The 13,022-nt window shown below is 44.6% G+C and overlaps 3 protein-coding genes and 1 long non-coding RNA gene across 6 annotated transcripts; 2 read left to right on the forward strand and 2 right to left on the reverse strand.

Annotated features, from left to right (window-relative positions):
- Positions 1–2,962: 2,962 nt before the first annotated feature.
- On the forward strand, positions 2,963–5,280 carry LOC120696568 (bifunctional bis(5'-adenosyl)-triphosphatase/adenylylsulfatase FHIT-like). 2 transcript variants are annotated; one of them, XR_005684221.1, is made up of 5 exons: positions 2,986–3,176; positions 3,803–3,830; positions 3,923–4,379; positions 4,681–4,779; positions 4,865–5,280. XR_005684221.1 is itself a non-coding variant. In XM_039979523.1 (4 exons), exons 1-4 carry the CDS (start codon positions 3,071–3,073, stop codon positions 4,979–4,981), a joined length of 471 nt encoding a protein of 156 aa, XP_039835457.1. In that variant the 5' UTR covers positions 2,963–3,070; the 3' UTR covers positions 4,982–5,280. The 2 variants fall into 2 exon arrangements, 1 of the variants encoding a protein (XP_039835457.1); XM_039979523.1 differs by lacking the exon at positions 3,803–3,830 and having other exon boundaries at positions 2,963–3,178; positions 4,233–4,379.
- Positions 5,281–6,794: 1,514 nt separating this feature from the next.
- LOC120696569 (protein LURP-one-related 5-like) lies at positions 6,795–8,887 on the reverse strand. The gene is made up of 2 exons (XM_039979524.1): positions 8,428–8,887; positions 6,795–7,526 (listed from the first exon to the last, which is right to left on the reverse strand). Exons 1-2 carry the CDS (start codon positions 8,884–8,886, stop codon positions 7,056–7,058), a joined length of 930 nt encoding a protein of 309 aa, XP_039835458.1. The 5' UTR covers position 8,887; the 3' UTR covers positions 6,795–7,055.
- Positions 8,888–9,012: 125 nt separating this feature from the next.
- On the forward strand, positions 9,013–10,921 carry LOC120696570. 2 transcript variants are annotated; one of them, XR_005684223.1, is made up of 2 exons: positions 9,013–9,277; positions 10,151–10,921. It is a non-coding gene; the product is annotated as an uncharacterized LOC120696570 (long non-coding RNA). The 2 variants fall into 2 exon arrangements; XR_005684222.1 differs by having other exon boundaries at positions 9,023–9,277; positions 10,167–10,921.
- A 214-nt stretch (positions 10,922–11,135) lies between these two features.
- LOC120700312 (protein LURP-one-related 8-like) lies at positions 11,136–12,010 on the reverse strand. Its single transcript, XM_039984541.1, has 2 exons — positions 11,294–12,010; positions 11,136–11,174 (listed from the first exon to the last, which is right to left on the reverse strand). Exons 1-2 carry the CDS (start codon positions 11,594–11,596, stop codon positions 11,136–11,138), a joined length of 342 nt encoding a protein of 113 aa, XP_039840475.1. The 5' UTR covers positions 11,597–12,010.
- Between the last annotated feature and the right edge of the window lie 1,012 nt (positions 12,011–13,022).

Below are 13,022 nucleotides of genomic sequence, written 5' to 3' on the forward strand. Positions count from 1 at the left end.
CAAGCCCCGGAGCATAACCTTATTTTAATTATTCAATGTTTATTTAAGTATTGTGCATTTATGTTCTAGGAGTTGAGTGGAACCATAGTATGCATGTTTCACTAGGTACCGTGGGCCTATACTAGTATGCAGGTGTCGATAGAATTGCTTTGCTAAATAGGATTTCGGTAGAAGTCGAGTGATTACTGTCACTCGCGAGTTTAGGATCTTGATCCCTTAGCTTTGGCTTGAAATGATTTGTTGAGTAAAGAGAAATGGAGACCGGGCGGAAATGAGTTGGTTTTGGTATAGAATGGATGAAAAGAAATCTCCGCCTGTGTCGATTGAGGACCGTTCCATTGTTGGCAGTGCTGATCGAGGATTGAACAGTACTAACCACATACCGGAAGTAGGAGGTAGTCGAAACCGGTAAGCTGTGTACCACCTTACAGCGGTGATTTGAATTCCGCCATGCTACGCTGGGCGTGGGAGTTGGCGGGTGTTGGATAGGATGCCGCCTCCAGGTTCTCCGGGAGTTCACTGCGAGGGGCCCATCACCTGGGTTTTAGCAGGCGTAGTTCAGATGCCGTGGTAATGTGGAAACAGTTGACGCGCATGGCCCGACGGGGCTTACATGTGTCGTGTGAGTTAGGTCCACCTTGCAAGGTTAAATCGGATCGATTCGCCGTGACTCGCGGTTATGAGAGCCTTGATCTCTTTGTCACATCGTAGTAAGAAAGTGGAATGAAAACATATTGGAAAAGACTGGTTTGGAAGTTACTAAAAGATAATCTGTTCCACCATGTGTGTTTTAGATGAATAGGCGAACTTAGTTAATACTTGATATACTAAATGGAGCTAAAATATTGAAAGTAAGGATTCACATCTAGCAGCCTTTCAGCAAAAGAACTCCAGAGCCAAAAAGCTTTGCATGTCTAGGTAATGGGCTAAGTATACCCCGAGTCGGGTAAGCCTTGCTGAGTATTTGTATACTCAGGGTTGTTGTTGTAACCCTTCTGAGCAAGTTGTGTCCCGGCGGACTTCGAGGAGATTTGTGCGTCCTGGATTGGACAGCCGCTTCCTCCAGGTTGGACCGTCGAGTGGGCCCCGTCTTCCCCGTGAAGATTGGGCAGGTTGGCGTCACATCGGTTGGCAGGATGTGGAGCTCACCTTTTATCGTCGTCGTAGCTATCGTATTGTATTTCGAACTCAGTTTTAAACTTCCGCTGTGCGTTTGAACTCTGTTGTTTGTATTTAAGACTTTATGTAAAACCTGTGTTGTAAATTAATTTGAAGATTTCTGTGTGCTGGTAACACCTGTGCTCGTCTTCGTACGGGTCTAAATGCAATTGTGATCCTGGAGTACAGTAGTTTAATCGGGATTTTACCCGACAGCCTGTCAGGTTACACCGTTTTAAGTGCACAGTAACTTGATTAAGTATTAAGATGATGGTTAGTGCATTTAAGCCGGTTTAATTTGGACGGTGCTGCTACACTTGGAGGCCATGGTTTGGGGGGGCATAAAGTCATCCATGTCGTCATCCCAGTTAACACAAGTTGGTGCTTGAGGTGCTGCAGCATGACTTGATGAACCTCTTCCCTCTTCCCTTTCTCTCTTTTCTGGATCTAGGTTCATGTACAAGGGAAGGAACATCATGTGTTGAAGGCCATGGTTTGCGGGGCATGAAGTCATCCATGTTGTCATCCAAGTTAACACAACTTGGTGCTTGAGGTGCTGCAGCATGACTTGACGAACCTCCGGTCATCTGTTCTTGTGGAGGCCAAGTACTATCACCCGAAGATCTTCTTCACCTTCTTCGCCTAGTTTGCGGCATAATTCCACCGAAGATACATACCAATTTACGGAAATTTGGTATCGATTTGTTAATCAACTCCGTGTCCTCGGGGTAATCCTATCATATAATTAAACAATAATGTTACTGTTTCAAACATATGGATTCCAAATGACGGACGAGATTAGAACTGAATGAGAGTTACCTTAATGTGCATCTCATACACTTCTGGTCGCATCCATATCTTACAAGAACTTTGTAAGAATCCAATGATATTAGGATGATTCGTTAGTTCACATACTCTCGTGTATATCTTCCGACATTCTAGCAGGTGTCCATTTACATCTTGCGTTGTAATACCTCGAAATAATGTCAAATCTTTAAACTCTACTACTTTGGACAACACCATCTCTATCGTACCATCCGCTAACAGATCCAACTTCTTACTGATAACAAGATGGGTCATGATATCAAATATTATACTAGATTTTTCTTCGGTCCATGAAAATCCTCCACAATTGGAGGCAGTCATTGCCTTATGCTGCAATATCAATAAGGTACTGTCATAATTCTATTCTAATTCATAATTAATTTAAAAATAAGTCTGTAATAGTACTGAAATTGTAATACTAAACGAGTGTTCTAAAGCATCAAATCTAATTCAGATAATCCGCTAATTAAATTAAATTGTTATACAATATCAACGGATTCATACGGAAGTTACCGGTAGATCACAAGTGCGGAATTCGGCAGAGTTTCGCCGTTTTTCTTCTCCTCACCCCTCTCTTTTTTTCTGAATTTTTGGTGCAATTTTTGGGCTCAAATGAGAAGGAAATGGAGGCCGAGACTTATATAGGGTGGGAGGCCCCCTGTCGCCCGTGGGGGGGCGACAGGCCCCCCTCCCCCCGGCCAGGGACCTCTTTGCAAATTCAAAAAAAATTACATTAAGGTCCTATCGCCCGTTGTTTGGGCGACAGGACCCCTGTCGCCCCTGGGTCGGGCGACCGGGGGTATTTTCGAAAATTTTCAAAACCGACATATAATTTTGAAATTTTTATTTTTTTTAAATATAAAAAAGAAAAAGACGCGCCCCAAGCAGAGGGGGAACAAACTTGCGAATGGGCCTATAAATCTAGGCCCACTTTACTTCGAAGCCCACAACTGTGCTTTGTCCTTGCCTTGCTTTCCTCTCCGGAGAGGCAGAGTCGCAGTCGCTCCGCCTCCTCGCTTCCTTCACCCCCTGCCGCAACCCGCGCGCCTCCTCCTCCCCTTTTCAGCAGCCGCCGCCGCCGCCGGGGATGGAGACCACCTACAAGTTCGGGCCCTACAAGATCGATGCCAGGGAGGTCTTCCACGCCACTCCCCTCTCCTACGCCATGGTCAACCTCCGCCCCCTCCTCCCTGGTAATACCCCCCACTCTCTTTTCACTTCGCCTTTGCCGATGCTTTTGCTTGGTTGATCATGTACCTGCCGCCACGCTCCGACATTTGCTCACTGCTAGTCCCTACGCCGTAGCAATCATTTTTAGTTTGTTGGTGCTAGAACATTAGCCATCGCGAGATAAAGGGGCAACTTTTCCTCATCTTTCTTGCGCAAACGTGGCTGATGAAAGCTACGTTGATCAAACACTGAGTCCCAAATGCTAAATAAAACTCTTTTTTTTTGTTGGGAGCCATTGCCTCTCCTAATAATAAATTCAGCCAGGCGCCAGTGTACTACCGTACCATTAGGGGGGATTGTTTCGATAGGCAAGGATTATGGACAATGCCTTCTGCTTAAATGGTAATTTGAACTAACTTTCCGGCAATTTGATGCTACTTGATCTAATCCCTGCCTACCGGAGAAGCCATTACAGTTACATTCTAGATTGTTCCCCTGATGAATGAAACCTGACACTAGCGACTAGAGCTTGTCATGGCCTCATGGGCATTGCAATTAGGCTGTGTAAAGGAAACTACCACATTGCATCTCATTTTTATCAGTTAGGGTTCTGCAGATTTTTCTTAACCATGTAACCTTTCTTATGCAGGTCATATCCTTTTATTTCAGTAAAGCTGGTACAACACTTTCTTGGAAGCTAATTTTTGGGCAGTTTTTATCACTAACATGCCTGTGCACCCACATTCCAATACCGCCTTTGTCTCTGCAGACAACTAATTAATGGATTGCTGGTACTTCGGTAAGGTTCATGAAGAGCACCCGAAAACAAATATGACTCTAGAAAATAAACTGAGCAGTGGAAGTTTCCGCGAAACCTTTGCATTGGTTCTCTTCTTTTTACACCTGTTTTTCAGCTGTTTTAGAGGTCACATCACACACAAGTTTTATTCGACTTGAAGTTTGATGCATCACATATTAAAGGGCAGACCCAGTGCCAGGCGGCTCCCACTTGAGTGGGGTTCATATTGAGAAAAAAAAATTATTCTATATGCATCATTTTTTCCCCTTGACAATACATACATGTTCTTGTGTGCCCCAAGCGTGAAGTGAAAAGATTTGCTGATCTAAGTTCTGATGAGACGTGTGACTTATGGGTTACTGCAAAGGAAGTCGGTGTACGTCTTGAGCAGTATCATAAAGCATCTTCACTTACCTTTGCTATTCAGGTGTGATATATGCTTCAATTTTATTGTTGTAGTGAGCTCATCCTTTCAGTACTCAATGACCCAAATTTATGCAATACAAAAGTAGTGTCCTATTTGAATGTCTAAAATGTCAGAATGATGAACATTGTGGAGAATATCATATATATTTATACTATGTCATACAAGTATACAACCTATGCTAACTCTTTTTTTTTTTTGCTCTTTTATTAATTGTACCTTTGGAGCTTGTTTTGGAGTTCTTGTTATATTCTATGAATGACGAACATGATGTTGCTTGTTAACAAGTGATATTACTTACCAGGATGGTCCTCAAGCTGGCCAAACAGTTCCACATGTCCACATTCATGTCATCCCGAGGAAGAAAGGGGATTTTGAGAAAAATGATGAAATATATGATGCGGTACGTGGCATAGTTTTCCATCAATGTGGTTATTTTATTATGACATCTGATCAAATAAAGCTTACCCCTTTCCTTGGTATAATAGATTGATGTGAAAGAGAAAGAATTGAAGGAGAAGCTTGACCTGGACATTGAGAGAAAAGATAGAAGCATGGAAGAAATGGCTCATGAGGCCAATGAGTACCGTGCTCTTTTCTCCTAGAATTAACTCTTCTATAGTAGTTAGTTTCTAGGTTGATCTGACTGTTTTCATAAATAAGCCTTGCTGCTGCCTTTTCTCCATTGTTGCAATCCAGATATCATTTAACTGATATGGTGTTGGACTAATGTTCAGTGGTGTGAACTAGAATGATGCTAATGTGCTATGTTGTGTACTATGGGGAAATAGTCATCTCTTGTAAGGATTGCATTCTTACGGGCAAACCTTCTAGATTAGAAACTAGTTTTAATGTACTACAGAGCATCAGGTGTTTGCTGGATGAAGTATATCCTTACTGCAAATTTTCTCTTTATGAAATCATAGCTCTGTAAGTGAGGATATACAATTTAGCCATTTTCAGTTATCAAATTAGGCAGCCATTAGTGATTGGTAGCTCTGGCTATGACTCAGACTCACAAATCACAAGTAGTGTACAAAAATACTATGGTCATTTGTTACTTTGGCTAAATCATTTTCTGAAGCCCAAACCCTACAAAAAGTAAAAGTAAAAGTTATACTTCAGGGCTAAGGAGAAAATTTATGGTATCTTATAGAATCATATGACCTTTATATTTTTCTCATTTTAAACACTGACATGAATTGAGATTGCCTCCTCCTTTCAAATTGTTCAACGGCAATATTCTGTTCATAATAGGTCTACTTCAGGAAGTACATCGATATTATGTAGTTAGATCTGCCCCATCAATCCTTTCAGTGGAAATTTTTGTCTTCAGTATGCTTTAAGTCTGGAACGACTCAAGTTACACAGCTAATAGTTTTTTTTTAAAAGTCACAGCTAATAGTTAAACTGATACTGTTTTAAATAAAATGGATTAGGACAGAAAGATGTATGTGTACTTATTTTGCGGTGAGCTAAAGTTTTATTCCTAGTGCCGACTATCCATTATGTTTGTGCTTTGGAGAATCTTGGCCGGCAGTGGCCTTTTCACTGAATAAGTTGCCTCTTAACATGGTGCTTCTGTTTTCCGTGCTTCTGTCCAAACGTCAAAAGTTAAGCTGATTCATGAATTCCAGAACTCTGACGATCTCTGGCTGACTTGGTTAAACTTTATTCCATGGCTCCATGCTGATGGTTCTGATTGTAAGTTCTTGACAAATGTTCTGTTTGAAAATCATCGAACATGGTTTGCACTTTCTTTTCTTCGTTTTTATTATTGTCGTGCTGTGGGTAGAGAGGCTATGATCCGTTGATCCCAATTGATGCGGCAAGAATCTAAAGAATGCACCAGTTTTGCTTAGTCTTGAATGTTAACACTTGGCTTGCTTTACGCTTAGGTGAATTCATCTCTTGTAACTGGTTAGATCTTAAAGCTCCCACTTTTACTGATTTGCATCTTTGACTTGGTTAAGTTTAGTCGTTGTCATCCTTTTCATTGTGCCCTGCTTGGTATCTAGATCACTTTGTTCCCACGGGATGCTCCTAGCTGGAGCCCATTGTGAGCTTGTTTTTGGCGCCTTGGCGGTGACGTGAGCTGCATTCTGAAAAGCTTGCCTTAGCTTACGTTGAAAATGCACATGTTGCAGGCTTTGGTTTAGTTTTGATTTGGGGGCAACTGGGACATACGTGGCTATTTCTTCTTGCACCTGGCAAGTTGGTACTATGCCGCTATCTCAGGACATTGCCGATGTACTAGGCAACCTGCAGCAGGCAATTTTCTGGATGTAGTCGTGTTCTTGCCCTGGAGTACTTGACAAATGTTAACAAGTGGTTGTTTCTGTGGTGGGAATCGAGGCTATTGTTCTGTGGCGTTGTTGAAAATGATCATGGTCCCTGAAACAAGAGTACCCTCAGAGATGGGCTAGAATTTAGTGCTTCAGTTATCCACCAGGCTAGGCACTAGCAAATGCATGCCATTTTCTCATGTTCTTAGCAACCTCAGGTCACATTATGCGTACCTAATAAACCAAAATGCTCTATACTTAAATTTCTTGGAGGTAACACTGCAGAGACGCAAAACGGGTTAGTGAGGAGTCGCTGCGTTGATGTCTGGCTCTCAGCTACTGCTACACCTACGGTTTACACTGTCTTGATATCTGTCTCACCATGACTACACCTCTACTGTGACGAGCACACCATGGGCGTGCATGGTTTGTGACAGATCCTGTCCATCACAACAACAATAGCCATGATCGTCGCCACGTCGACGCCTGGCCGGACGGCGAGGCTGAACACGTCGTCTTCGAGCGTCGCCACCGGCCTGGACGCCACGCCGGCGGTCTTCCTCGTTATCCGTGCCGCCTCCTTGCCGTCGCTGCCACTACGGATCTTGCAGTTCCTCCTGGAGAAGGAGCCCTCGATCCGGTAGGCCGGAGCGGCAGCCTGCGGGTGCTTGCAGCTGAGGCCAGATAATGACGATGCAGCGGTGCCTGCTGCTGACATGCGGACCTCTGCTTCGTCGCTGCTCTTCAGAGCTGAGCACCTACTCATCGTGAAAACCTGCTGCTGTGATGGGGGAGACGGCTTCTTGTCGACGCCTTCTTCTTCCGTTGCCATGTAGCAATTCCAGCGATCGTGCAGACTGAGAAGCTGTTACAATAATGAAAAAAAACAGTTTTTTTACCTTGATATATATATATATATATATATATATATATATATATATATATATATATATATATATATATATATATATATATATATATATATGCAACATCAGAATAAGACATTTGTATACGATTTTTTTCCTTATGAAAGCAGTTTTGTTTGCTTGTTTTGGTAGGCGATTGCATTCATTTTCCTTGGATTCGTCCTACTCAGTGGCACCTAAATCTTGTCCCAGGTCACCAAATCTTTGAATTAATCTGGAGGTACCAGTCCACTGAACAAAATTAAGGGTAAATGCATTTCATCTGACGGCCTCTAAACCGCTGTCATTTTCCGGGAAAGAGAAGATTAAATGGGACAGCTTGAATAATTAAGGAGATAGCAAAAATGTAAAGTTGACATTTGTGATTGATCACTACATGCATGTAGACTGTAAATAATAATCCAAGAAACTAATAATAGATTTCTGATTTTTTTTAGGGCATATAGATTTCTGATACCTCCAGATTTTGATTCAAGAAACTAATAATTCAATAAACTCATCACTAATAGTAGACTGTAAAGTTCAGCCAGTTTTTGATCAAGCTTTTAAGGATTGCTAATTAATAAATTTGATACTTTTCTATTACTTTATATGTCGCTTCCAAGAAACTACTACTAATTAACAGGTAAGAAAAAGAACACCGTAAAGGATAACCTCAAGAACAATCGATGAGTGTCTGGTGCTGTATTGGCAATAATTGTTTTGATGCCTTAATCAAGTAAGGCAATAGAAACTGATTCTTGAAAGCTGAGGGGGAAAAATGCATGCATCTCCTAATTAAACAAGCAGGAAGTCATTTGCTGCCCCTAGATGATGCTTGAGAAATGGTAGAGTAATCACCTGTGGCCTGAGGGACAGGAGCGGCGTGCCCTGTCCATCCATGAGCAAGAGCTCGCCGGCGCAGAGCTTCCGCCGCCGGGAGTAGTTGTCGACCCGGAACGCCAGCCTGCCCGCGTCGTCGTAGACGCAGAAGCCGTCGGTGCCCTGGAAGCCCATGCTGGACCTCTTCCAGACCGTGTACACCGGCGGCCGGCGACCCGATGCCGCCGCGTCCGGCATCGGACGGATGGATCCTATTGCCCATGGTGTTGGCGTCTGAGAAGGAAGGTAGAGGGATGGATGGGCGGGTGGGAAATGGCAGGAGGCGGCAGGCAGTACGTGTGCCCGGGAGAAAGGAGGCGGCAGAGGAAGGGGAGTACAGTTTTGACATGAGGGAGCAAGGCAGGGCGTCTGAAAGCTGTGGCACGGACCAGCGAGTCGCAATCCGTGGCTTTCACCATTTATTTTCATGGCGTACATGCGCTGGAATGAATCTCGGATGCCTACCTTGCATTGCATTGCATTGTAACATCCCTGATATTTTACCTAGCTGTGGGCCCCAGCTGTCATCTCCTCCCGTGCCTATCCTCGCTCTCGAAGCCTCCCGAACCGGCCAGCTCGCTCCCGTGCCCAACTTTGCCACGGCGCCGTCCGTGCGTCTGTTGCTCGCCGCGAGCCGCGCGCACGCGCCTCTGTGCCGCGCCGCCGAGCGCCCACACTTCGTCCGGCCCTGCGGAACCCTCCCATGGCCGCCCTGTCGCCGGCCACTCACCGGAGTGCCGCCACACGCCGCCACCATCGCCATCCGAAGTACTGCTCCCGACGCCGCCCCTCCTCCGGCCACCCCGGCATCAACCGAGACCACCCACAGGTAGCTCTTGTGTCCCTCGTGCTCCCTCACCCCTCCCTCGCCACCGGCAAGCCACCTCATCGCCGGAATCGGCGTTTTCCCAAGCTCCTCTGCTCCAAATCGCGACCAGGGGCTCCACGCGACAATTGAAACAAGTTCAGGGGTCTATCTGCACAATCCAAGACTCATATGAATAGTGCTGCGAAGGGCTCTTTTTCAATAAATCGGCTGAAACTTTGGAAAATCATAGTAAATCATAGAAAAAACAAAAAAATGCAAATTAAATTTTGTTGGATTCCTCTAGCTTAGACCTACTCAAGAAAAATATTTTTTTTTCATGTTACTTTGCTGTAGATTTACTTATGCTTTAATATTGCAAAAGTGATTTAAATGCTTAGTTATTTGTGTACTGCTCTAAAAATGTCAAAACAAATTTTGCTAGACTCCTTGTGAAGTGTAGTTTCCAGTGGTACAACCTGCTCATATGTTTGCCTACTATTTGTTAAGGTTTTAGTGTGTTTTCATGCTTGCTGTCTGAAATGTTGTTTATTGCACAACTTTTTACAGAAGAACGATAAAATGGTGAAACCAATTTTGTTAGTTTTGTTGCGTCATTCCCTGATTTTGACGTTTCTCTTTCAAGTTTTCTTGGCAAATTGTGGTGGCATCTTTGTTAACAACATCAATGAACTATCCTTGAAATTTACATCACTGGAATCCATTATGCATTGCAATGCCAGATTCCAGTTTAATTCTGAATTTCCATCTCTTGCTTAAAAAGTTAGGACATGTTACATGCTGGCTTCAGACAGTTGACAGATGCAATTAGCTGCTGCAGTCCCTACCTGTCCAATCTTACTGTCTCAGCTCCTCATTGCCCTTGTTGAATTTCAGTGTTTATCACTTTCAGCATCAAGTTTCATGGGTTCAATTAGGGCTTCGGCAACTGGAAGCCGGAAGGCATGAACTATGAAGAACATATTAAAGGTTTGTATGGCCTCTGGCATATACGATCCAAAATGACAACGAAAGCCATGACCATTGAGCGATCGACATTTGGCATGATGGTAAGGCTGAAGACATCTTCGCCAAGTGTGACCGTCTCCGACACTGCGCCGGCTTTCTTCCTAGTTATCCTAGCCACCTCCTCCCCGTTGCCTTTTCGGATCTTGCAGCTTCTCCTCCAGAAGCTACCCTGCACCCTGAAGGTAGGAGCTTGGGAGTCATGATCTGATGAAGCGGTGCATCCTGATATGTGCACCTCTGCTTCCTCATTGCTTTTTGCAAGTGAGCATTTCCTCATGGAGAAGAGGTGTTGCCGCCTGGAGGAGCTCTTGTCACCAGCTTCTTCTGATGCTCTGTAACAGTTCCACTGATCGCGCATGCTGAAAATCTGCCGCGGCAAGAGGGGGCATTGTTAGTGTCATAATATTTGGTAGTTGCAAGGTTGTTCTGCTTTGTCAAAACTGCCGGGCAGAGAAAAATTAACCAGGGTCCAGGGGAGATACTACTGATGCTGCAATATGTTTATTTTATTTTGCTGCTATTGTCGTATCTTTATTGCAAACTACAGCTGTAAGCCTGTGACATGTATTACAAAGCATGAAGAGGAAAACTATGGGCGAAAGGCATATGAGAGAAAACAAAGCATTTTGTGTGCAAGCATTTGGACGCTAGCGCTTGTGTTTTTGCAGTACAGGGTTTACAGGTTTTCTTGCAGCATCTGTATGATCTTGCAGGCAGTTGAATTTATTTTACGAGTACAAGGAAATAAGTAGTTATTCATATTTGAGGAATCACTTTTTTTTAGTACTACTACAATGGGTGCTGCGGATTGAGTTTTTTTCTTTCTTTTTTGAAACAGAGTACTGTCCTGCTTTTATAGAAAGCCAATCACAAGGTTCTGACAGACTGCAGACTGAAGTTTTGGATCGCATTGCAAAATATAAAGAAAACAACAGTAGATATCTTTGGCCACCTAACAAGAAAGGGCATGCATTGCGGAATTTGCAAAGATGAACTGGAGTAGCTAATGACCTGTGGGCGGAGTGCGAGAAGGGGCGCGCCATGGCCGTCCATGAGCAGGAGCTCGCCGGCGAAGAGCTTGCGGCGCCTTGAGTAGTTGTCGACGCGGAAGGCGAGGGCGCCGGCGTCGTCGTAGACGCAGAAGCCGTCGGTGCCCTGGAAGCCCATGCTGGACCTCTTCCACACCGTGTACAGCGCCGGCTGGTGATCCGCGGCGGCGGGGCAGCTGTGGTGAAGGGCGTCGGCGTCGGAAGGGTGCACCCGCGTGGCGGCGGCGATGTTGCCGGGGCTCGACCGCGGAGGCACCGGGTGCATCGTCGTCTGCTAGCTTTTGGTTGGGTTACGTTGCTGAAGCCTACAGGTGGATGGATGGAGATGGAGATGGACAAGGAACAATCGCTGCCGGTGCTCCTCTTATTCAGGCCAGGCCAGGGCAGGCCGGCCAGTCCAAATGTCCAAGAAATTCAAAATAATCCAACTGCTGGTCGGCATTCCTCCGTACTGCATGCCGCACAAACCTTTTGGATCAGCATCTGCTGGGAAATACTAGAGTTTGTGCGTGGCGAGTGTGCAGCTGAGCTGATCAGGTGGAATCCCACCTGTATGCCATTTCTACGTTCACGCGCGATGCAAATAAAGCACTGTCGTAGTCGTAGCTGTTAGTGAATGATGAACCTTCCGACCATGCATGTAGATCTATACTGTAAGGAATCAAATGACCGTGCTAGCAATTTCTGCATTCTTTCCAAAGGATGCATTGGGCGCTCTAGTGATCCAATATTAGCTACATACGACGCTCTAGAAAGATGTGATTTCAACAGTTTTATTTGTAATGAACTGAACCAGCAGCAGCAGTCAGTCATGTACTCATGTTGGTAGGCTGCACTGCACTCCAGTGCTCCACAACAACATGTACATGCATGCATCCATCCATCGATCTTAGGCAGTTTAGTTTAACTAGCTAGCATCTCGATCGATTATTCCCTGAAGCACGCTCGTCTTAGCTTAGGGGAGAATAATTAATGACGTATAATTATCCCGTGCAGCTCTGAATAAGGGCTTCCAATTTCCTTCCTGTGGCCTGGATGGTGAGCGCCAGCTGCACGGTATAGGTGTTGAAGCTAGCGGAGGAGCTAGGTGTGGTCGGCATCAGAGCGCCTAGCCTGTTGCCCTGCTTAGTGCGTGCGCCTAGCCTGTTGCCCTGCATCAGAGCGCACGCACTAAGCAGGGCAACCAGCATTTAGTGTGTGAAAAAGATTATTGAAAAACCAGCTCTTTGATAGTCATTTATATGCATGTGTTTTTTTGGCGGAAGATGAGCCAATTGCAGACAGATATGCATACATCAGCATGTCATATATATGATCATTGATCCATGCATGTGAGTATTTGCTTGCTGACCAGGAGTCTTATTACGTACTTGACGGTGCCGGCAGCTCCTCATGTTCAGTCACCTCTGACGAATGCAACGTTGCATCCTCTATGGTTTCCTTTGGCTCATAATTGGGCCAAGCTTTGTAAGCTAATATTGGAGGCCGTGTCGGTACCAAAAAGCATAGCTGTATGCAGAACTTATTCGACTTAAGTCTTTTATCCTATCTTATTATTAAGGTCTTGATCCTTTTTCCATTTGAGCCAAGTTTATTTTGTTCTTTTTGCCGACTTATTTTGTGCTAATCTCATTGCCATTAAACAGGATTTGTCGGGCACAACACAACTTCTTTAGCACCGTATTGCATAA

This window comes from Panicum virgatum, chromosome 3K (assembly GCF_016808335.1).
Source record: "Panicum virgatum strain AP13 chromosome 3K, P.virgatum_v5, whole genome shotgun sequence".
In the NCBI taxonomy this organism is placed as follows: domain Eukaryota; kingdom Viridiplantae; phylum Streptophyta; class Magnoliopsida; order Poales; family Poaceae; genus Panicum; species Panicum virgatum.